The 26,462-nt window shown below is 37.4% G+C and overlaps 1 protein-coding gene across 1 annotated transcript; it reads left to right on the top strand.

Moving 5' to 3' along the window:
• Positions 1 to 889: 889 nt before the first annotated feature.
• On the top strand, positions 890 to 23,588 carry il1rl1 (interleukin 1 receptor-like 1). Its single transcript, XM_084724910.1, has 12 exons — positions 890 to 1,290; positions 6,667 to 6,732; positions 8,117 to 8,363; positions 8,552 to 8,735; positions 15,654 to 15,804; positions 16,420 to 16,485; positions 17,852 to 17,975; positions 19,451 to 19,584; positions 20,105 to 20,242; positions 20,536 to 20,700; positions 21,646 to 21,797; positions 22,530 to 23,588. Exons 2-12 carry the CDS (start codon positions 6,672 to 6,674, stop codon positions 22,776 to 22,778), a joined length of 1,671 nt encoding a protein of 556 aa, XP_084581036.1. The 5' UTR covers positions 890 to 1,290; positions 6,667 to 6,671; the 3' UTR covers positions 22,779 to 23,588.
• The last annotated feature ends 2,874 nt before the right edge of the window (positions 23,589 to 26,462 follow it).

Consider the following 26,462-nt stretch of genomic DNA (forward strand, 5'->3'; position numbering starts at 1 on the left):
GTTTCATTTGGGTCAAGCTCACCTCTTCTCTTGACCACGCCATTCCTCTCCCCACTCCTCTTCAGCCAATGGAGCTGCAAAAATAATTATGATTATAGTAATGAATTATAATATAAAACATAATTTCAGCATGGTTCGGTGTAAAACATAACCACTTGCATATCTGCATGACATCTATGGTTTATGTAGTGTATTTCATTTTGCAGGCATTAATGTAAACAAAACCATTTACACATGGAACTGCTTTGGAGACGTCCCGCCGTCGAGTTGGTAGGACTTGGTAGGCAAATCTCTGCTGGTTGCATCTCGCTCGTGTGGTGGCACTGCAGTAGGTGCTTCACCATCTCTTGCCTGGTGGGATCTGCACTCCACGGAGTTTACTCTTCTAGTTTATTTATTCTTTTTGTTAGCAGCAAAGACAAGGAGTCCTCTGTGTACTGTACCACACTGCAGACATGGATTACATTAAAGTGTCCATTTTATTTCTCTCATCTCTTGTTTCGGGTACTGCTTTTTATTTTTCGTAGCAAGAGTTGTCGTAGGCAACTAGAATTGATAGAGTTCTTGAAGACGTTTTGCCTCTCATCCAAGAAGCTTCTTCAGTTCTGACTGACTGGTTGGGAGTTCAGGTATTAAACCTACAGTATGTGGGGTTGTTAACACCTAGAGGGGCATGTGACTCATGAGCCCACCCTTCTATTGTGTGAACCGTTAGGATCACCTGAGGGAAAAGTGTGAATGAGAGTTGTTAAGGTCCCTGCCATCATGTGAGTGTAAGTTGTGTATCCAACTGCTGGGAAGAGATCGTAAGACTGCATTGTATGTGGCAGATAGTTTGTGTCTTAAACCTCCTCCTCTGTTGAGGGATGGCGGCTCCAGGTTAACAAAATAACTGAGAACCTTCACAGACAGACTTTTTATTTTCTTGTCATGCGCTTTTGAAAATTGTTTAAGTTACTGCATCATTGCATGTGACTAACTCATTCTCTAGGAGGGTTCAGTAAGAATTTTGCTTGTAGTTACTGTCATTATTCCACAAAGGAAAGGACAGAGGAAAGGAAAAAGAAAAGGGAGGGAGTGTGTGTGTGTGTGTGTGCGTGCGTGCGTGTGTTATGAATGAGGGTATCATTGCGTAAATGTCTCTCTCTCTCTTTGCCTCTCATGTTGAACTGATGCTCACTCACTCTGCTGAGCTCAGTGATAGTGGAAAAGATATAAACCCGTGTATAGGAGGAGACAACTCACAGTCTGACTGAATCCTCTCTGGCTGGAAACGCACACTTCTATAAGGTAAGCAATCCTTGTAGTCAGTACTCCAGTGCTGTGTGTTCATTTTAAACTGCATTGTACTGTAAAAATACAGGATACATTCATTTAAAGCTTTTGTGATTATACTGTCAGTTAAATACTGTAAGTGGGAAAAACTAAATGCAAACAATAACTTGGACGCTTTCAGAATTTTTATCTTATTGTAATTAAATTATTTAAGACCTTTATACCTAATTCATTTTGCTGAGCAATAGAGGCAAGTGTCAGCTTTCAAAAACAGTGTCTCTATTTTGAAGCTGTAGCATAGCAGGCTTTGCAAATTTTTACAGTGCCCTCATCTAAGAATAACCACATACTGAATACACAGTGTTATCATCAATGTAGATGAAGAGTCTATAGCATAATGCCTTGAAAACAGCCCTGCGAGACAGTGCAGAACATACACAGAGACACACTGTCTGGGATAGGTTTAGTTTATTGATTTGTTGTATCCACACAGTGGAATTACATAATAGTTCAACAATATTCTCATATTAACCATTATTATGAATTAAATGACTGTGTAATGTGAAAGGTAAATAACAGAGCTTTTTAACTCACAGCCCACCAAGTCCACCCTCTGTTCAGCAGCAGAAGCAACTTTTTAGGCAAGAATGCAAAGTTGACAGACAAAGCTGGCAATTGTCTGTAACATATTACCAGATAAAGAAAAACAGATCAGTTTCAAATTGTAACATAAAAAGTTAAATGTTACAATATGTTTTTTTCACATTATAATGAGAAACTTTTATTGTCATACCATTATACTATTTATTTCACTATAATGTTAAAAGTTTTATATTTAATGTGATAACTTTTTTCATAGTGACATGTTATATCACTATGAAATTTCACCTTGAAGTTATAATATGTTATCCCACTAAAACATGAAACTTCATGTATAAAATGATTTTAAAAAAGTACATAGTTATAGGAAGAAAAGTTTCTTGTTCAAAGCAATATACTGTTTACACCTTGTTATAAAGAATTTCATGTTATGTGATAACTTATTATCATAACATAAAACATTTCACGTTATGTCAACATGATGACTTATAACCTATTATAAAAAATAGGTTATCATATTAGAACATGACATTTTTCAAAATATAGATAGTACCGTATATTGTTTTAAACAAGAAAATGTCTTGTTATAATGTGATAACTTTGTATGTTGTAAGAAATTTCTATGTAGAAAAAAACATATGCCATTTATCTTGTTATTATGTGAATAAAAAAAAAATTGATGTCATTCTAAATACGGCCATATGTCTTATGGTCTGTCAGATTTTCAAGACATACGTATCCAAAAAGTGAAAACAGAACAAAGCAACACAAAAAACCAAAGCAAAAACAGAGATAGTCAGCTACACCATTCAACACATTTTACCAATGCAACTTATTGATATAATGTATAAAAATGTGTGTGTGAAACCTTTTCACATTCTAACAACATAAATACACTGTTTGTGGGAAGCCACCAGAGCTAAAAGAAGAGTGAGTGAATGCAGGTGTTACAGTACTTTATGTCGGCTCAATGTGTAAACGGGCAGCTGCTTACTCAGGGCATTTTCACACCTACCTCATCTGGTCTTTGTTTTTCCCTGTCTCCTTCCAACACTTCTGCAAACACAATATATAAACATACACAGTAGAGCTGACAGATGCAGCGCTGAAGCGTGCTGTCTCTCACTGGAGGCTAGTGAGGTGCGCACAGGTCTGCAGTGTCCAATAGGCTACTGGACACGGCTCTTTTTCGTCCTGTTTCTGTCAGCCATTATTCATGACATTCTGCGATTTGCTAAATAATGCTTATGATTGGTTATTTCTTTGTAAGCGTAAATATACATATCTGAAGCATTAAAGTTCTTGATAAACCTCTGTCAGCCACAACAATTTGATTTTCCCATATGGGACCTGATGATGTACTGATGATGCAGGATGAGAATCACCAAAACGGTTGCCTGTCAGCTTGTAAAACTGCATATGGTTGTTTGTTTTGATGAAAAAAGCAAGTATAACTTTATTATTTAATTCTTAAATTGAGATGATGACACTTTAAATTAAAGGGATATTCAGAGCTACTTATGTCTTTATGAAAAGTTGCATTTAATGGCCAGAGCTGTGTTTAAATGTGTTTATCTGTGTTTAATTGAGGCTGCAGTTTTTTAATCGTATCGGGGAGGAACTTACTGTATAGGAGATAAGATCCTTCTGTCATATGCAGATACTGTTTTAGAACATCATTTTCCACTGCAATGCTTGCGCAACTGCTGCCGCATGTTTGTCACTGATAACTTGCAAATTTTACTCGTAGAACATCTTTCAAAGTTATGTAAGATGTTACTCAAGCAATCACACTACCAACATATCTATACATACCAACTCTTTAAAAATGATTTGATTAATTGTCACTTTTAAGCATAAAAGAAGATGGAGGGAGACTGAAACAAAAAATGTTGTGTTTATTGTGCAACACAATACTTTCCTAGTTGTTGTCACACATTTGTAATTCTAAACCAGCTGCTATTTAGAGGGCTTTGTCTTTTGTAGTGTCATATTCTCTATGATACTCATGATGGATTCACATTTCCGCATTTCCGAACAGAAATGCTCAAACTACAAAAAAGTCTAACCACCAGTGTAGTCCAGACTACAGAGCAGCTTCTTTCCTCAAGCTTTGAGACTCTCAAGACATCCTCCACACTCCTCTATAAAAAATGTTGTTTTTTTTTTCTTATTCTTTGATTTTCCATTCACATAATGATTGTTTTGTGAGTAGCATTGAGAGGCTACAACTTGTATCTCATCATACAACCCTGTGTTGTAGAATGGATCTTGTAAATCTTAATAATGAGCCACCTCTCCTCTGTGCTGGATGACGTACAATAGTTTTACAGACGTTACAAACCAATTAATGTTCTTGGTCTTTGTATTGCTTTAATGAAGCCTTGCAGAACTGGGTTTAGTCATCTTAGGGTATTTTTCCTTAACTGATACCATCCCTGACACCATCAGAATTGTCCTTGCCCAAGTGATCTTGTCATGCAAATGTCCTTAAGCACAAACTGCTAACACAACCTCTCTGTCCTGAAGAAATTCCGGTAAGAAACAGTTACATCAGAGACATTTAGTTCAGTGCTGACATGCTCCTGCATGTTCTCCCTCAAGCAACAACTTAGACAACTGATTAATGGTCTTTGCAGTTCATCAGTTAAAAAAGTTTTGCTGGTGAGGTGAGGACATAAGACAATTAACATGGGCCACTTATGGGCTCACTGGTTACAAGTTATGAAGCTACTTGCTATTCTGACATTGTCTGCTGCATGGTTGTCAGCACACCACTGATGGCAGCATTGATGCTGATGTCAACTAAACTGTTGCATTGCCATGTGGAGTGTGGCTGTTCTTGTGCTCACCAGATAGTTTTCACAGATTCTACACTTAAACTAGCTACCATTTTACATATCGTCTTATCAAATGTTCAAATAGATGTTCACATTGGACATTTTGACATTTGATAACATTAACATACTTTCCAGCTGCTCAGTATATGTCGAAAATACCAAAGAATAAAAGAAATTAGTAATTCACTTGAACATTTTTTTCAGTTTGTTTTTATAGGCTATGTAGAATAAGCACATAATGTTGTTAGTTTGTTAGTAATTATGCTGACTGAAGGTGGGGTTTAGTTTTTTAGTCCACAGACACTGCTGGAATTTCACAGGTAAACAGTGTTGCACAATCTCCCAAATAATTGAAGGGAATGGTGACCAGTTTTTAAAAGGAAAAATACAACCAAAAAAAAAAAAAAAATAAATAAAAAAATCCAAGTCTCCCAAAACTGACTTGAAAGATGTCATTCACACCATGTTTTTAGCCTAAATCTTCATTGTAGATCCTGATATTGGAGCCACATTCACGTGAGCATGCACACCGTCTGAACTGGGCAGCTTTAGGAGACTTGGATTACACCAAACAAGCAGTATGGCATTATTTTATGTTTTTTTGGGGGGTTGTTTTTTTCTGTTTGGAAACTGGTCACCATTCACTTCAACTGTTTGGGAGATTCTGCATTCTGGACTTTCCAAATGTTATTGAAACAAAATGATTCTGTAAATTCTGTAAAATAAGTTATTTTTCAGGAGCTGTGATCTTTTTTTCATGGGTGGTTACTGACAAGGTTTTTCTACTTTAATTGGAGTCACAAAAACACAAGTTTACCTACTGGTCATCCCATTCACTCTCTGGACTGACACCTGCTTTGACACAAGATGAAAGCATATCTCAAGGGGCCCTACGCAACTTGTTCCTGGGGAGCAACATTTTGTATGAGGGCAGAGCCTACTGTTAGTGGGTTAGGAAACACCGACAGTCACACACCCCTCCTGCCTTGCACAGGTGCCAAGAGTACACACATTCTTTACCAAAGAAGAAGTACTGATACTTGTGTAATAAAGACTCCAATTCAAGTAAATCATTTTATATCATTCAAGCAAGCTGAGGGATAAACCAGAGGTTAGCCAGCTCAAATTCAAGCTAACTGCTGACCAGCCAATAAGTTAAAGCTAAAAACACACATTCATGTATCTTTCTTTGTGGGTTTTTATAGTAACGGATGAAGTTGGATATTGTTATGGTCATGTCACTGATTTTTCAGCTGCAGATCTTGCATAACGCTCTTCTATTCATACCATCATACAAAACATAAGACTTGAATGAAATTTCATTGTTTTTGAACTAGCCCCCTCCATGACAGCTGTCAAATATTAAATAAAAAAAAAACAAAAAAAACAAAACAAAAGTCAAGTCCTTTTGAGTCATCTGTCTCAAGACTAAGTCAAATCTCAAATCATGAATAAGAAGTCAAAGTCAAGTCTTTTGTCAAGCAAGTCTCAAGTCCTCAAATTTGTGACTTAAGTCTGGCTCAGGTCAAGTCATGTCCCTCAAGTCACATCTGTATTTCAGGTAACTAAGACATCCTATATACTCAAGTGCAGACAGCAGCATGGCATCTGTATCTGTCTATAGAGCTATATCTCCTGAAAAGGATGCAGATGCAAACTACCAAGAAATCTATCAGGGCAGTCTTACATCCTGTCCTCACAGCAGCGTGATGTCACTTGCAACATGATTAAATCTTCTAACATCCGGTGTTTGGCTTTTAATTAGAATTACCTATGAAAAACTGACATGATGAAGGAAGGTAGTTTCAGGAAGCAGTGTTATGGTTATAGGTTTGGGCGGGACTGACAGTGCATGACTATGACAATTTCTACAGTATGCAACACATACCACATTGCTTTCTTTAGCAAGAGGCACAACATTGTGGTTTAACTTGTTTTCCGTCTCTCTCAGCAAGAATGGATACTGCCAGGCTTCTCTTGCTCATCGTCATGGTGATGACTCCATCTGGCTGTTCAGGTAGGATATATAAAGTACATTATGATGATGAAGAATACAAGGAAAATAATGGCATGTTAATGGATTTATTTATGCAGCAGTAACATAGCACACTCAGCACTGAAATTACAAATATAATGGAAGGCCATTAATGGAAAATATATAATTAATAGTAGTGGCATGATTATATGCTGCATGCATAGAGAGAGTTTTCTATAAAAGTCACGTATTTGAAAGGTCATAATACAACAATCATGGAATTTATCCTGTCTGTATCTTTTGAAAAGTCAATAGACCTCAACCGTGAGGTTCAGGAAGTGAAAGTCCTAATCATTTTCTGTACACAGAAATTAGAGTATTAGTCAGACTACAGTAACCATCCAATGTTGACTTATCATGAACCAAAAGATTGTCAAATGATATCATGTGCTCCTGTAGACAAAGTCCACATGATATCAACCTTGTTTTAAGAAAAAACGTGTTTTATTCACACTGTTGTGGAGAAGTACTACACTTACCACAATCCTAAAGTGTACAGCAAGGTCTGTGAGTGAGTGAGCTGTTAACAGGGAGAGGTTTACTGCTCCTGTGAACAGGTAGCTCCACTAGCCAAGTGGCTATAATGTTGATATGCTGCAGTGAATATAATTTATATAAACACACAATACAAACTGCAAAATATCACAACACTGTTATCAACAGCATAAACACTATATGCAAAAGTTAAATTTAAGAATAAGTGGTATAATTCACAATGAATTGTGGGATGGGTAGTTTCATCATTCTTAAAATAATTATAAACAGTCTTGTACGTTTGCCCTATTTTCTCAGAATCAAATGTTTTTATGGTCATGATTCATCTTGCTGCTGGAAGACTTGATTCAAAGCTTAAAACTGTTTATATAAGGATTTTCTGAAATGGCAGTGGTGTAGATAAATAAGAAATTCACTTCTAGAACCAGAGCTGCTGAAAAAGAGGGCTGTCACTGTTGAGCTCTACATCCTTATTGATAACACTTAAAAGATAAAGCTGGTGATACTTGATACTTGATCGCTCTCCCATCAGAAAAGGCTGCCTGACAGCAAGAGTAGTGGTGAAAGTATTCTAAACATAGTGCACACTTAAACCGATATTGATTTTTTTCAAAGTGGGCCTGTCCAGAGCAGTCCATTGCTTAGCATCTGTGCTGGTGCCCCTCTAGGAATTTAGCTGTTACAGAAGCAACCTAACTGTAATATCTTTAGTTGGAAAATACTGTGACTAAAACTTATATTTCTTTATTTTGCATCCAGACTGTAGCGCTTCAAAACTATTACAATTGCAGCACCTTAAATTTCCAGGAATGAATAAATTGTGTTCTTCACTTTTATCTTCATCATTATCTCACTTCTTCTTCATTTCCAGAGACAACTGAGCCCCAATGTAAGGACTTGGGCCAGAACATATATAATGCTCGTGAAGGTGAAGCACTGTATTTTGTGGTTTTTGATAAGCCAGAAGGCAACCTGTCTGATGAAGAGTTCACATGGTACAAAATGAACCCCCAGCGTGAGCGTATCACCACTGACACGAATAAGGAGGTGCATAACAATGGTGGTGTGCTCGTTTTCTTAAACCTCACCGCTGAGAACTCTGGCTTTTACTCTGCCCGGTAAGAATATCTGTCTATATAAAACATTTTGGCAACACTGGAAACTTTAGTTAGGAGTTTGTTTTTAAAAGTGAGACCAAATTCATGTTATGCTCTGATCTTTTCATTTACCAATGCACTCTTTCCATGAAGATAATCTGTTAATACATTCCCTGATCTGAATCAGACACCTATCACCTCTTTCCTAGATATAAAGAGCCATCAGGACGGTGCTTCAACTATCATGTAAAAGTGAACGTCTTCAAAGAACAAAATGACACGGCACTCAACTTTGGATCAATCGAAGACTCCAACCAGAACCAAAAGATCCCATGTCCAGATCCTGTCCGCAACACGTGTGACGCTTGGAACGGAAAAGTGACCTGGGAGAAGGTATGGCCGCCTGTGATTACAGTGACATGTGGTGTGAATACTTGTGAAGAGCAGCATGTTTTTTTTAAGCTCTGAACTGTGAACCTGGAAATATGATATTTAGAATTGAATCTAATCTCAGATACCTCAAAGCACAAACAGTGACACAAGAGAGAAACTAAACTTTAAACCACAGAGATTCCATTAGAAACTACAAAAGTACTGAGAGCTGAACACACAGATACGTTTAAAAACGCTGTTCTTTCTGCACTCCTGCACAAGCATGATGCTTTCTGGTACACATCAGAAAAAAAAACAAAACAAAACAAACAAAACAAAAAAACAAAACAAAACAAAATAAACAAAAAACTAATTTTGGTTTAAATACTATAATTATAGTTCTGTTCCATTCAGGTCAAACAGAGTCAGGGTGCTGCCACTGTGCATGGTGGCTTCACTAAATGGAATAGAGTCAGAAATTTTAGCAGCTAACATAATAATTGTGCTACATAATTCATCAGCCCATAGCACGTGATAGGAGATATTTAATTTGGCAGAATGTGACAAAAAAAAATGCTTTCCCAATGATTTCCAGGACAGGAGCTGATATGGCACTGATACATATTTCCTATTTAGTTCCCTGGAAAGTACATGTTGAGTTGGGAGTAAACTCTTCAGTAATAAGTCACCATCCGGTTACTAAGTGGATCTTGTTTATTTTTCTCGGTTTATGAACTGAACAGGAGATGAAATGAGATAGTAGGAACAGAAAAGTTTTGGAAATCAGAGTTCATAAACTTATAAAGTCTGCTCAGTGGTAACACTTCATCTTGTTTCCATTTAACTGGTATTAACATATTAAACACATCTTATAAACTTCTGAGGAGTCCTATCATATCAGTTTGTTTGCAGAAAAACATATTAGCAGACTGAGGGGCTTGTGACATTATGTTACAAGGTGAAATGGACTGTAACTAAATATTATATATATTATTCTTTGAATTCTTACATGTAAATTTGATCTGATACTCGTACAGTATGTTCAGGTGTGCACTAACATTTACTTTCATGTATAAAAACAGCTGAAACACATCCCCTTTCTAGGCAGGCATTGGTCAGACCTACATGTTGTATAATTAAATGTTGAAGTGCATTCTCACAGTCTTACAAATTCCCTCCATATGACTTTATTTCATTTCATCATTTATCTTGTCCCTCCTTACATTTGTGGCACCTCCTGGGCCGACTGCAGGACTTCAAACCTCTTCAAGGTCAGAATGGATTTGTACTGTGGTTCAATCGTACCACAAAAAAAGACGAGGGCATCTACACTTGCATTTGTACCTGGACTTACAATAACAAGGTCTACACCTCATCAGGCTCCAGGGAGCTAATAGTTAAAGGTAAGAGAGCATTTTAGTTGGGCTAGTGGAAATAAAGCACACAAGATCAGTGTGTTGGTCATTTTCCCTGTTAACTGATGGCATATACACCACTGACTGTAAATAATGTTGGATGACGTGTTTTCACTTCCTCGCACTGTACAAAAATGAAGCCAAAATACCCCCGATACGAGCACTGCCATCTTATCCTGGTGACATCATTAGCTGCCAGAGTCTGTGCAGCAGTGGTCAAGGTCGGAGCTGTGGTATCAAGTTCCCGCCCACAGACACAGCCAACTCAGCCACAAGCAGAGCTCAGCTGTCAATTATGACATGAAACACCATGTATTTAACATCAAATAATAATGAATTAAAATTAATCAAAACCAAACTGATCAGGAAAATTAACATCTGAATGATATCATATTGGCATGATAAACCTAAAATGACAGAAATGTCTGATCTGCTAACATGCAGGGGGCAAGATCTGTGACCCATACTGCAGCCATCGGGGGGGGGTCATCAACATATTTTGGCTTCACTTTTGGGAGTTGTCATGTTGTCCATCTTTCTATATCTCAACAGTACAGACCAAAATCTTATATTTGTTTCCTGGTGGATTGTTTATGCCACTAGCTAATGTTCGTACAATTTGTACAATACTGGACACTAAGATAATGCAGAACAAGAGGGTGAGCATGGTGTAGTGATTTTATATGCTTATCATATACTTAAGTTCAGCTGAAGTTTTAGCAGAGAGCCCACTAATACCAAAGACACGATTAACAGGAAGATCTTAAATGAGGTGTGTGTAAAACATGGCCAGAATTTAAATGTAAAACATTCAAAAAATGCACCTCATCAATAGCATGTGAATAAGTAACATTTATGACATTATGTCAAAGATGTTTATGTGTTGTGTTGCACAGACATCTACTAAAATTAGCATGCTAACCAACTAGCCCCAGCCCGTCCTGTATAGAGAGGTGAAGACATGCCCCTTCTGGTGGACTAACATGGGACCTTACTTTGGCAAAAATATGAACATTACATGTAAAGAAAGTCAGTGTTTGTCACAAAACTGTGGATGTATAAGAATATAGAGCTGCATAATTAGAAAGACTACACACCCACACTTTCTCCCTCCAGAAGCTAACTTAGCTGCTGAAGCTACAATGCTTGTGAGGTTTTGTACTGGGATGTAGTCACACAAGCAACGGGCCTGCTTCTTCTATCTCTTCCTGGCTGATAAAAAGACCAGCAGCCACCAGATAAAACAGATTAGGTATAGCTGTGTTGGTGCTGGTGACATATATTGTGCAAGATGAAAGATGTAGTTCACTGAGCAGTTTCACACAAAGCTAAACTAAACTATGATATACCTACCACCAACAGTGACATTCTTGTAAAATTATCTTTTAAACTGACATAAATCATATGTGTAATTCAAGGCAAACAGATTTTAAAAATTTGTTTTTCACCATTGACCATTGTTCGTATTTTTTCTAAAGATACTGTAGGTCCGATGGGGCACACTGGAAGGGTTTGACTTCTCCTCTCTATAGTAATGCCACTCCTCGGCGATGGACCTCCCATCAGCTACCATAAGAGAATCCAGAAAAGGGCTCATACTATTATAAATGCCCATCACTAATATATACAGTTTGTAGTGTATGATCAACTGGCTGAGACATTTTTTGCTCATGCTGTACATCTGGTGACCGGCTCTACTCCTCATCGACAGCCTCCTCAAAACTGGTCCCTTAAAGATGCTGCTGTAATATCACAAGGATGTGAACTTCAGACCTCACCTGGTGAAAGGGATACTCCAAATATTTTGCACTGCATTTTTAACAAGCTGGGAGGCTTACTAGAGTCACTAATGAAAGGTTAAGAGACTGCTAGGCTAACTGCAAAAACTTTTGATGAATTGTATTATGTAACTAAATGTACAGTACAAACTCATACTACTGTTGCAAACGTGAAACACAGTACGATCCTGTTGCACTTCGCACTACAATTTACACTTCTGTTGCCTTATCAAACAGTAATTTTTATTGTTTATTTTTACATTTGACCGGGTATTTCCCCCCATATTTCTGATTGTATTGTAGCGTTACTTATTAAAATCATTTGATTTGTATAGAGGGCAATCAAAGAATAATGTGGACTGGTATTTTTAATGTAGGGTGTGTGCATAAAGCAATAAATCTTTGTCCTTGCTTTTTTTTTGTTTTTGAACTCCCTCTGCTGGTAAAAATTTGAATTGGCCATCTGTCCTTTCCTAGAGCCATTTTCTGCAAAGAATGTGCTATTAATCAACTCACTGCATGCCAAAGTAAAGCTATAATAGGTAACAATTATGCATTAAAATGTATTTAAATGGTATTTTATATATTTTTGTTGAGTTATGTACCTATATTATCCCAAATATTTCCAACAATGGTTAAACCCAGAAAAATCCTTGATTTATTCAAGATAATGGCGTGCTTCCCTGGTAGCTGATGGTTGCTATAACGAAAACATGGGATACGTCAAATATATCAGACAGTGAGGAGGGAGGTACGTGAATAAACGTACCATGAAGAGAACTTAACACGTTACCTTGTCCATGAACCGATTGAACGATTTCTGCTTGAGTCATGTCAGATAGATTTTCATCTCCAGTTTTAGTTATTTAAAACTGAAGACAACTCTCTGTAGATATCATGATATCTGTTATTGTTATTGTCTTAGTATGAGACCCTGGCTTAGAGGTAGAAATTATGAAAGGCTTATAAAAAAAGGAGGCTTGTCTGGCTGTGTTTGGTGAGACGTGACTGCAGCCTACTTGGAGGCAGGACGGGCTTGCTTTGGCCCTGCTCCAGAGTAGGTCCATCTAATGCGTGGCTTGGTGCAGCTAAGTGCAATAAAAGTGATAATGAAAATGCAAATCAGCTTGACACGGTTTGACAGACAGCACTCACCAGAGAAGTCGATTCTTTCCTTATCATCCTTTCTCTCTTTACTCTCACGACGTGACTTTCAAATAAATTTCTCCTCCATTCAGCAGTCAACATGGACAGAGAGACTAATTATCTTACTGTAATCAGTTTAAAAAACAAATGCTGAGCTCTCTTCTCCTCAATCCAAGGTCTTTAGGCAGCCCTTCATATTGGGATGGAGTCATGCAGATGTCATATGCTTACTACTGTGGAGAGTCGGGGGAGAGCGTTGTTTTCAGGAAGGCATGTCCTTGAAATATGTAAGGAGTGTGGGTTTGTTAGTTAGTTTGTTAACTACCTTGCATTTAGAAATCCCTAGATGATGGGGATTGTATGGTATCACAAGACTATTCATTCCCAAGTGAAGCCTGTTCAGAATGAGCTACTACAGGTCCTATAGTCAGATCAGTTTTTAAGATTAAAGATTTCCATCACAATTGAGATGTTAATGTTAAGTGATGTTGATATGTTAATGTTAAATGAACACAGCAAGTATGAGGAGACAGAGGTGCATACAGTATATTTATTGAGACCGGGATGTCTACATGACTGTGTGTAAATTGCTTTGTGTTGTGTTTGTAATGTAATACCTACTCTTAAATCTTGCTCCAGACAAACATGCCCCACAGTATATATATATATATATTTTTTTTTTTTTTAATTCTGAGACTATAAAGACTGAAGTAAAACTTTTTAAACAATAAAAACCAAACTGAAATGACCAAAACAAATCTGAAAACTTACTGAAACTAAACTGAATAGCAAACAAAAAATTTAAAATGAAATAAAAATAAAAACTGCCTAAACTAACTTTGGTAACTGCCTTCATGTATTATAGATACAAACTTTAAGAACTTTTTCTATTTCTTCTAAACTCTTATATTTCTTTATTTTACATCCAGACTGCAGCGCTTCAAAACTATTACAATTGCAGCACTTTAAATTTCCAGGAATGAATAAATTGTGTTCTTCACTTTTATCTTCATCATTATCTCACTTCTTCTTCATTTCCAGAGACAACTGAGCCCCAATGTAAGGACTTGGGCCAGAACATATATAATGCTCGTGAAGGTGAAGCACTGTATTTTGTGGTTTTTGATAAGCCAGAAGGCAACCTGTCTGATGAAGAGTTCACATGGTACAAAATGAACCCCCAGCGTGAGCGTATCACCAATGACACGAATAAGGAGGTGCATAACAATGGTGGTGTGCTCGTTTTCTTAAACCTCACCGCTGAGAACTCTGGCTTTTACTCTGCCCGGTAAGAATATCTGTCTATATAAAACATTTTGGCAACACTGGAAACTTTAGTTAGGAGTTTGTTTTTAAAAGTGAGACCAAATTCATGTTATGCTCTGATCTTTTCATTTACCAATGCACTCTTTCCATGAAGATAATCTGTTAATACATTCCCTGATGTGAATCAGACACCTATCACCTCTTTCCTAGATATAAAGAGCCATCAGGACGGTGCTTCAACTATTATGTAAAAGTGAATGTCTTCAAAGAACAAAATGACACGGCACTCAGCTTTGGATCAATCGAAGACTCCAACCAGAACCAAAAGATCCCATGTCCAGATCCTGTCCGCAACACGTGTGACGCTTGGAACGGAAAAGTGACCTGGGAGAAGGTATGGCCGCCTGTGATTACAGTGACATGTGGTGTGAATACTTGTGAAGAACAGCATGTTTTTTTTAAGCTCTGAACTGTGAACCTGGAAATACGATATTTAGAATTGAATCTAATCTCAGATACCTCAAAGCACAAACAGTGACACAAGAGAGAAACTAAACTTTAAACCACAGAGATTCCATTAGAAACTACAAAAGTACTGAGAGCTGAACACACAGATACGTTTAAAAACACTGTTCTTTCTGCACTCCTGCACAAGCATGATGCTTTCTGGTACACATCAGAAAAAACAAACAACAAACAAAACAAACAAATTAACTAACAAACTAATTTTGGTTTAAATATTGTATAATTATAGTTCTGTTCCATTCAGGTCAAACAGAGTCAGGGTGCTGCCACTGTGCATGGTGGCTTCACTAAATGGAATAGGATATTAATCATTAGAATTTCAAAGTTCTAAATAACAGTTTCACTGCTGTCACAAAACAGTTTGCTCTGTGGCTCTCGGCAGGCAATCTGCAGCAAAGTACATTCTCACAGTCTTACAAAGTCCCTCCATATGACTTTATTTCATTCTGTCTTTATTTTTCTCTAAATCTTGCCCCTCCTTACATTTGTGGCACCTCCTAGCCCAACGAGGTGAAATGGACTGTAACTAAATATTATATATATTATATTATTCCTTGAATTCTTACATGTAAATTTGATCTGATACTCGTACAGTATGTTCAGGTGTGCACTAATATTTACTTTCATGTATAAAAACAGCTGAAACACATCCCCTTTCTATGCAGGCATTGGTCAGAACTAGTTGTTTTATAATCGAATGTTGAAGTGCATTCTCACAGTCTTACAAATTCCCTCCATATGACTTTATTTCATTTCATCATTTATCTTGCCCCTCCTTACATTTGTGGCACCTCCTGGGCCGACTGCAGGACTTCAAACCTCTTCAAGGTCACAATGGATTTGTACTGTGGGTCAGTCGTGCCACTAAAAAAGACGAGGGCATCTACACTTGCATTTGTACCTGGACTTACAATAACAAGGTCTACACCTCATCAGGCTCCAGGGAGCTAATAGTTAAAGGTAAGAGAGCATTTTAGTTGGGCTAGTGGAAATAAAGTACACAAGATCAGTGTGTTGGTCATTTTACCTGTTAACTGATGGCATATACACCACTGACTGTAAATAATGTTGGATGACGTGTTTCCACTTCCTCGCACTGTACAAAAATGAAGCCAAAATACCCCCAATAGGAGTACTGCAATCTTACCCTGGTGACATCATTGGGAACCAGAGTCTGAGAAGTAGTGGTCAAGGTCGGAGCTTCCATCTTTGGAGATTGGATTTCCATCACAGTTGATATGTTAATGTTAAGTGATGTTGGGAAGAGTCATAAATAATATAATAAATAGTGAATGGTGCCTTTGTGACATCACCCATAGATTTCTATAACGCCTTTGTAAAGCTCAGACATTGTTTGGGATTACAATAAATATGTTATGTACGTCATGTGATGTGTGCAAGACAAAATTCACATCACTAAAGTTTGTTAGTTTCAGCTGCTAACAGGTCCTCTACATGTCTGTATGAGCTACCGAGAGCTTTGACAAAATGTCATTATCTGACAAGTTGGGAATGAGACAACTTTTTGAGTTGTGCCCTACTGACATTGTAGTGTTTTATTGTGCTTGCCTACAGATCCAGGTATCTACCGTAAGCCAGAAATCATCTCTCCGGCAGACAACGAGCTGTTTGCAGATGAAGGTAGGAAAACTTACTTGCACAGCACTGCAATTCCTGTATCAACTAAACCACTCACACATTGATTGTTCATGCATGAGATAATTAATTTGTGAGATAGTGAGCTATAGCAAACTGTTTGAATTTTCCTGCATTAAAAAAATGATAAAATGAAACAAAATACACATAGAATAAACCAGAAATACAATTAGAATACAGTGAGAAATTCCATTTGCAACAAGTAAAATAAAAGTGCTGCAGATAAATAAATGAGTCCAAGGCACAGGAGAACAGCAGAGCTTTTAATTTGTATTAAAACTTGCAGCGGCTAGTGGCTAGCTATTCTACAAGTAACTAGAAGGCAATGTAAAGATTTAAGAGCAGGAGTAATTTGATCAGTTGTCTTGGTTCTCATTAGGCAGCAGCGTTCTGAAGAAACTAAAGGTGTCCTTTTGAGAGGAACAGACAAGGGACCATTACAATACCCCATCCTGAATGAGTTTCTCTAAATCTGATGAAACTATTGTCTAGATGCAGCTGCTGAAGCTTAGATATCTGGGTCTATTAAAACGCCAAGATTTGCAGCTTGTGTACATGTAGGTTATATTGTCCAGAGACCACATAGCCTTCAAATGTATTGACTCTACTGTCATTGCGGAGCCTATTATGTATATGGTCCATGATATGTAATGCAGGAATTACAGACACAAGATCCCCTTTCTGGCTTTTTACAAGTACAACACAAAAGTAAGTAAACACAAAAGAGGGATCAATGCACAACTTCATATGTGTACTGAAAAAACGAAATATCTGAGAAGACAAAAACTTTCAGGATAAATTAGGTCTACTTCATTTCATTGCTGAATAAATAAAGATTTTTTGGGGGGAAGGGGTCTAGAACTCAAAGAAGGAAGGAAGTTGCTTTGAAATTAAAAGTGTAATGGGCCACCCCTGTAGCTCAGTTGGTAGGGCGTGTGCTCCATGTACTGAGGCTGTTGGTCCTCTGCAGCAGCTGCCACTTTGACTCCCACATGTGGCCTGTGTGTCATCCTCTCTCTCGCTACCCTCCTTCCTGTCTTCACTTCCTTGAGACTTCCAGGGCCAAAAAGCCTCTCCACTGGTGCCCTGGATTGCACTGGAGTATTGACTCAAAAAAAGGTTTGATCATTAGAAATTTGTTCAAAACATCCGTCTGGAGAATCGACTTGAGATACTCCACGATTTTAGTGTCAGGTTGCTTGCATCACGCAGGTCACATGGGACTTTTATTGGCATTCTCCACCTCCTGCACATGCACACAATGCATATCCAGGTATTACGATTGTCTCTAGTAGTCATTCAGAATTCATACAACCTTATTTTCATGCGTAACTCTCGTTCTTTCCACCAGGTCTTGGGATCAAGCTGAACTGCACAGTTCTCTGTGGGACTAACGTGGGATCAAGGTGTGATGCCAGCTGGCATGTAAATGGAAAACTTCTCAAGCAAGTTGGATACAATCAAACCACTAACATGTAAGCACAGTCAAAAGCAGAACTGCACTGATTCAACAAAAAATATTATGCAACACACCAGTATAATGTGAGCAGCCTTCATAGGTGACGGCTGTTATAGATTTTGTCTTTTTGCCCATACATCAAAGGGAGAAAGTCCACAGGAGTCCAATATGTCTCACACTGAAACTGATTTAATAATACTAGGCCAAGGAGAATGAAGAAATAATCAGTACGCACTGTCCTGATGTTCCCTTAAGTTCTGGAGTTTCTGTCCTGAAAGATAGGCTTTAAACATTCACAGATTAGGTCATGATGAACCTGTGTTCATAAGGTCAGACCCAATACATCTACAGCAAACAGAATTAGCCTATTGATCTTCAAATCCAAACACAGGAATTATGAATACACAAAGTCTGAGATCACAGCTTAGCACCCTTGGCTTCATAGCACAGGGTCAGTGTTATTCTGTTACGTCTTCTCTGTTCAGAGAAACAAGACAAACACCTCTCCAACCTCAGCCGCCACAGCAACAGTATCAAATCATTCCCTTGTTTATCTGGAAGGAGAAGACAGCTGCATCTACTGTCTAGAAGAGAGACAGTATGTCTGTTAAAAGTTAGTGCAGGCCTCTCAGTGACTCCAAGCCTTTGTGTGACACCTATAATTGGAAAATTCCCTAACAACAGCCAGATAACAGAAATATTATTATTAAGAATTTTCATTCTTTAAAACATCAGATCATTCAGAGTTCAATGTATAGAAAGTCAAATCAGTCTTCAGAACTAAAAAAAAAAATAGTAATGAATTAAATAGGCTTTCTGTGCACACAGGACAAAGTCTGAACCCCAAAGCACACAGTTTGTGGAGCTATAGTTTACAGAAGCTCGCACACACTCGACTTCAAATAAAAAAATACCTTTGACTTGTGTAGTTTTGCCTCACTTTGTTCTTCAATTTCATATTTGGCCTATAACAAAATGAATCACCAATAATGGGACCCCAGGAGGTGAGTACAAAAAATTTCAAAATCAAATTATCAAATCATTATTATTATGTATCTTATTCATCAAGCAGGTTAATGACTTATCAAAGTGTCATAAATTAAAAATGTGTGAGTGCATATCTGACATACAGTAGTGTGTTAATGAACACTACAACAAGAAAAAAGACAGAAAATGGAGCGAAACAGTTTAAATATACAGCAAGGTTGCAGCAACAGGTGAAAGTAATCAGTCATAAAAAAAAAAACAGGAAACAAAGAAACACATGTGGGAAGACTCTTTCAAAATAAAACAGGAAAAACCTGAACTGAAATCCTAAACCGTGACATGCCGTTACAACACTGCATGGAAATCCATCCAATATTTGTTGAGGCATGGTGAAAAACCTTTAAAATTTCACATTTCCTTTCTGCTTCACACTCTGTAATCAAACATAAGCGTAACTGTCTCTGTTTCTTTAATGAGTCCAGCTCTGTGTTCTTTGTTATCAAGGCTCATCAAGGACCACTCCACTGCAATCCTGACCATTGAGAAAGTGTCTGCTAAAGATTTCCTGACTGAATTTCAGTGCAAAGGCGTGGGCCATTACGAAACGACGTCTAAAACTATCACTTTTAAGCGGAGAGGTCAGTAACATTGATTATTGTCGAATTAATTTGTTCTTGGTTTTAGTATTTTTATGTAATTTGGTGACAATATGAAAGAAATGCATTTTTTCATGTTACACACTCCCAGACTAATTATATTCATCGGGACTTGTCATTACCCTTACCCTACTCATCACAATTAAGTGCCTAACCCTAACCCTAAGCCTTACCCATCCAGCAGTATTTTAAAATTATGGGGTTCAGGGCGCCCCTATATCTCAGTTGGTAGGGCGTGTGCACCATGCATTGAGGCTCATTTGCTGCATGTCATCCCCTCTCTCTTCACCCCCCTTTCCTGTCATACCTTCAGCTGTCACTATCAATAAAGCCAAAACATATCCTTGAACAAAAAATTATGGGGTTCAAAGTTTTGGTACCTACAAAGCTGGTCAGACCCTACAAGTATAGTCAGCACCAAGTTTTGGACTGCACATATATATAAACAAGGGCCACAGTCACACACATTTTCTTTCTAACTGTAATTATGTTTGTTTCCCAGAGTCAATAATTCCATTTATCATTGGAAGAATGAGTGTAGTGTTCTTCTGTGTGTTGGCCGCCGTGCTGGTGAAGTGCTTCGCTATCGACCTCGCTCTCTTCTTCAGACGTTGCTGCCCACGAAGAAGTCACAATAAAGGTAAGGAAGAACAGAACTTTTTTAAATCATGGAGGATTTAGAAGTCAAGGCATGGGGTTTAGCATGGGGTGTGCCAGGTCTGGGGGAGTACTTCTGCAAAGTCTAATTAATAACCTCAAGGGATATCACTCACCTAAGCTGGGTAAGAAGAGTGACAATTCAGCTGTCAGTGGTTGTATAGAACAGAGCAGTCAAAAGATAAAACTACTGCCTCACAATTGGACCCATATAAAGTATGTAGTTTTTTTTGTGTCCATGTCCATGAATTCTGTGAATTTTCTTGTATTTTCCAGATGGAAGGGTGTATGATGCCTACGTGGTCTATCAAACGCAGAACATTGACAAAGCCACAGAGGACACACTCTGTCAGTTCATCACAAGGACTTTGCCCGCCGTCCTCGAGGAAAAGTGTGGATATCGACTCTTCATCCATGGGAGGGATGACATACCAGGAGAAGGTTTTTATTTTATTTCTACATTCATTATGTTTTCAGTTTGGTTTGTTTGTTTGTGGTTTCTTTATCTGGCCTGATCTTCATGGAAATTGGTTGAAGGGTGTAGCATATATCGTGTTGCCAGAAAACAAATCGTAATAGTTTGGGTTTTCATAGTCACTTCCTGTTTTATTTTGGTATGTCTTCCCTTGTTTACTTCCTGTCTTTGTCTGTTTTCTGTCTCTGCCCTGTTATCCTCCTCCTCCCTAGTGTATTTAATCCTGTGTCTTCCCCACCGTAGTTCCTTGTCTCATTGTGAAGTCTCCTATTTTTCCTGTGGCATTTACCCTAGTGTTTGTTCCCCTCCATGCTCTATTTTTTGCATTTCATGGTGTTTTTTCCTTCCTCACATTTTGGATTTATTGTTTGGCTTCACCTTGCTTTGGTTGAGGACTCTCCCTGCCTTACATTCACATGAGCCTTTTGTGTGGTTTTGTTTTTGTTTATTAAATATTGTTGAACTGCTCTCATCTATCTCTGTTGCCTTTGGGTCCAAATCTGTAACTTTTGAAATGTGATACAGATAAAGACAAAAACACTGGAAAGGCCAACTTCAAAACAACATCTGGAGAGACTTACACAGTCTTAAAGTTTTTTTTCTCCTTTATGTCAGTCGCATTGCTCTCTAAGTTGTTTTATAGACCAATTTATGAAACACAATGATCTCATATGAAGTCATTGTATTCTCTCTTCCTCTTCACTCTCACACCCTCTATTAATTTCCTATAAAAGTGATTTTATTTTCATTTGCAGGACTCTCATGGCCATCAAATATGAGAAAAATGAAAACATCTAAAACAACACAACAATAAGGGTCCTCTGTAGCCATTTCTGTTGTGGTGTAAGCATGAACCATTTTTCAAACACTGTATAAACTAATTTTTGTAAGCATTTTGTCTGACCCAACAGACCGTCTGGAGCTGGTGGAGGACTGCATGAAGCAGAGCAGGAGGCTGATGGTCATCCTCACCCCAGGTTCAGGATCAGGGTCAGGGTCTGAGATCACAGATCAATGTCCTGCTTCACCACAAATCTCAACAGGAGGAGGATTTGACTGGCAGGTAGGTGTTTTACAAAGGCAGTACTTATTATTATTATTATTATTATTATTATTATTATTATTATTATTATTATTATTATTATTATTATTATTATTATTGTTGTTGTTGTTGTTGTTGTTGTTGTTTTGAAGCATGCAAGTGTTGTAGTAAAACTGAACCTTACTTGACCACAATTTACATAATAGTCATGAATACTGACAAGAACTTCATGGATGCTAACAGTCTGAGTGAGATGAATTGTGCGAGGAAGATTTTCAGACAGTTTCGTCCAACGCTGGTTAAGTCTGAGACAGTTTAAAGGATTAATTTGGATTATTTGAAGATGGGTTTTATGTGGTACTTATCCATAATCACTGTGCTCAAATCACTGTGCAGTAAAACCTACAGTCTAGCATCTACAGCATCTACACTGCACTGCACTATCTGAAGATAGTTAACCAAAAAGTAATTCTCATAAAATTAAAAAATATATATAAGTTGTTATTTCAAGATGATGAGATCAATTAATCAAGTATTAATCATCATAGAACTTATTGATATGAGATGATTATTTTGTATTTTTAGAAATTAACATTGAAAACCTAGTGAAAAGCTGTTGCCATTCTTGGCTCCAATGTTTTATGTTACTTATTTCTTTCATTCTAACCTCTGAAATTTCGCAAAAAGTTGTAAAACAAATTGTATAACTAAACATCCAGTGTGTTGAAAAAAATGTTATTGATCATTTTCCAGGTGGGCCTCCACCATGTGCTGGTCCAGAGAGAAATGAGTGTGATTTTGATACAGCTTGGGGACACTGGGTCACAAGGTTACACACACCTTCCCCCTGGCTTGCAGCACCTGATTCGCAAGAGCCCCCCCCTTAGGTGGCCAGAGGGTTCGCGGGGCGCCTCGGCATGGAACTCACACTTCTGGAAGAGAGTGCGCTACCTCATGCCTGCCACACCTGCCAAAAAATGTCCACAGTCTGCTATCATATGAAACCTTTATGGATTTTCTTAAGCTGAAGCTGAAGTCAATGATATGTAGCATGTCACACCCTTTATACACACTTAGGGGTAAAATCACAGGCATTAGTTATATGTGTAAGTCAGAATGATGCAAATAAGTCCAGACAGAGTTTATCGGTTCAAGGATCTGTTTATTCCTCCATAAAAGTATGTACAGTCCATTGCTCAAATCATTATCACCACATGCTGGTTACTGTTAAAGGCAAAATTTACAAAAAAAATTAGGGCTTAATCTCAATTCTAGCACTTAAAATGTATAAAAAAAGGTCCTAAAATGTTTTAAATACAATTGTGACATAAAAATTGATTGTATTATGAAGTTAAAGCCATTTGTATTAAGCTGTATTACCTTCAGTCTCCCCTAAAAATGTGTTTTTGGGATAAAGTCCCAAAGCTGTTGCTCCGATGTACAATAGTTTGGTTCATTGTTGTGTTTTTAGCTGTCACTGTTGCATTAGCCTGATAAGCTTAGCTAAATTAAACTTGACAGTTACAGTCCAGGGAAAGTTACTTTTAAAACATTTTACACTGCATATTACACAACACATTACCTGAAGTGTCATTTCTAACAAATTCCATTACTTTACTCAAGTTAAGGAACATACTGTAAATACTTTAGATTACTTTTGGATTACAAAAATACTTCAAAATTACCTTGTTGAGCAGATTTTTCTGAGTTACTCTGAATGTAGCACTTTCCATATATTTTTTGTTTTCTCAGGGAAAAAAAACATATCAGACATACATTATTGTTCCAAAAAGACTCTTTGTATATATCTTGATACATGTCTGGAAGGGATTTTTTAAAATCATTCTTTATATATATTTTATTCATAGGAAGTTTATACTGATTTTTTGTTATTATTATTCTTTTGTCTTGATATTTCTTTCAAGCTCTCAGTTTAATATTACATTGATTGTCTAAAGCTGTCTTGATCATAACAAAGCTTTGATGCAGTGGAAACTTTCATTGAGTTTACAGTATGATCAACTGCTGTAGAGGTGCTTGACTATCAGTAGGTCAGTCTAGTCTTTAGCATCATCCATTTCCACTGCTAACAATGAAGGGATGCAGCTCCACCACATGCTGCTGTTTTTGTTTGCTTCTGTATTGTTTCTGGGCACCACTGTGATATTCTCTCTTCAGCTCATCAGCTCTGTGCTCAGAGCAGACTGTTTCTGTCTCCACCTCCAACCTGAATGTAATGTTGGAATGATAGAAACAAAAACTTTTCTACCTCTGTATTGCACAAATCAAAGTTGTTGCTCTTGTCCTCCAACATTAACAAAACAGACTGAGGCAGGTTACCACTCTTTCCCCCAACAATTATTTCCTCCCAAAGGATTATTTTACTTGGGGTGAGATATTCTTGATCTGCTATTGCGCATGTTGAATGTAACTGTAGTTCCAGAGTTGTTCCAGCAGAGGGAAACATTTCCTTACTGTATCTTCCCCATTAGTGCATTAATTTGATGCAACAATTGGCTTGTTCTTTCATCACAGCATTTCATTCATTAAAAGGCAAAGGAAAACTGAAAACATCCTTCTATGTGGGAAGATCTGCAACTTAATCAGGGTCTGGTTGACAGTCTTTTTGGTAATTATTTATATTTTAATAAAGAAATAGAGATCTCTTGCATAGTTTTTCGAGATAGGTACATAGGCAGCTCTTTATTTATTCCTGTGGGGAAATTACAGTGTCACAGCAACAGACATATGAAGGGATATGGGAGAAAAGCATAGTAGATAAGAAAAAAGGAATACAATAAAAACAATAATGAGACTAAAACGTAAGGATGCACAACCCATAATTACCTGCTTCTTATGGCTGATGTTGATAAGGTAACTGATTTACCTTTCATAAGGTTATTTCTCATTTTTGTGCCTTATAAAGTTCATATATCCGTCGTTTATGAGTTTATGCACACCTGAGGGTAAGAAAGGCTAAAATCTAGTGAGCAAAGATGAGTTAATATTTCATTAATTAATTAATTAATTCATTCATTCATTCATTTATTCATTTATTCATTCATTTACTTTTTCTGGTAAAGAAATAAAAACTTAACAAATCAACTTAAGCTTTTATAGAGCCTTTTGGAGAGGAAGGTAATATATATGTGTATATATATGTGTGTGTATGTGTGTTTATATATATATATATATATAAAATTCAATAAATCCCTGATCTATCACTGCAAAATACTTGCATCTTTGTAATCCTTCTGTTCTGAGGTCATTTTGCTCTTTACAGGCAGTGTTTGTCAGAGTAATTTGAGGTGAAAACAATATTAATTTTTCAACTATAAAAGTAAAAAAATAAACTGCACTTTTCAGTATTATCCAGCTGCAACAATTGACTTTTCTAGTTGCTAAAATTGGTGGTTGCTATGCAACATGTAAACAACAGTGTCTGTGCTGATGTGCTGTTTCACACAGTCCAGTTAAATGATATACATATGTAAATTATATATATACATGTATAATGTTTTTTGTGGAAGGAATATGGAAATATGGAAAGGAGAAAAATAAAGAAGGAAGGACAAAAGAGGAACTCTGCTAAATATATTCTAATATTCATATGATGAATGAAAGGACCACACCACCCGACATAATGCTGAGGGGCAGTGAGGCAGGTAAAGCTAACCCTTTTATATGCAAAAATTAAAGCATGGAAAGCATCTGCTTTGATACATGTTCTTATTAAAATGAGAAGTATAAATCTAACGATGATAAATTTGTGCACAAAGATTTATTATTGAATTTGATATGGAAGATGAGTGACTGTGATGTACTGAGACCGAGACATTGAACTGAAAGCGAAAATCGTGACATGACACCCCGGTCTTATATTCTAGCTGTAGCTACAGTGAGTGTAAGAAACACACACACACACACACACACACACACACACACACACACACACACACACACACGCACGCACAAACGCAGAGAGAGAGACGGGCTGTTGCAGAAAGTGGTCGGTGGGTGGAGACAGTCCGACAGGTAAAAGATGCTCTACTAACATACTTTACCTTAAACACACGCGCGCGCGCGCACACACACACACACACACACACACACAGAGAGAGAGAGAGAGAGAGAGAGAGAGAGAGAGAGAGAGAGAGGCAGCAAGCAGCTACTTACAAGCCAATAAACAGGGTCGTGTTTTAAGACTTTGTCCGCTGCTTATTCTGTCTGAGAGTCCTGCTCCACCTGCTGCTTCTGCCCGGGACGGTTTGTTGGTGTGATGGAGGACTGACTCAGGACCGAGCGGATGTGTTGTAAAAGTAAGTGGTGACCTATCGTTCCTCTCTTCATACGACAGTGTTGATATTTAGACTAAATTATAAGGGGAAAATGGTAAAAAAACAAAACAAAAACGCCACTTTGTTTTTACAACAATACTATTATATGAAGTAAAAAGCAGAATAAATACTTATTAAACGATATATTAGTCTAATGTTAATATAACTTATCATTTAATCAGACCTATATAAATAAGAGTAAAGAAAAATGAATTAGAAGTTAATGAAATGTCATTAACTGCAGTAAAGTCAGTATAAACTCAGTGTAGTAGCACAAACACATTTAAAGGGACAGTTCACCAGATTTTTGGGACCAATGCAGATATTAGGACTAAAAAAAATCCAATAT

The sequence above is a fragment of the Lutjanus erythropterus genome, chromosome 8, assembly GCF_056507025.1.
Source record: "Lutjanus erythropterus isolate fLutEry1 chromosome 8, fLutEry1.hap2, whole genome shotgun sequence".
Lineage (NCBI taxonomy): Eukaryota > Metazoa > Chordata > Actinopteri > Lutjaniformes > Lutjanidae > Lutjanus > Lutjanus erythropterus.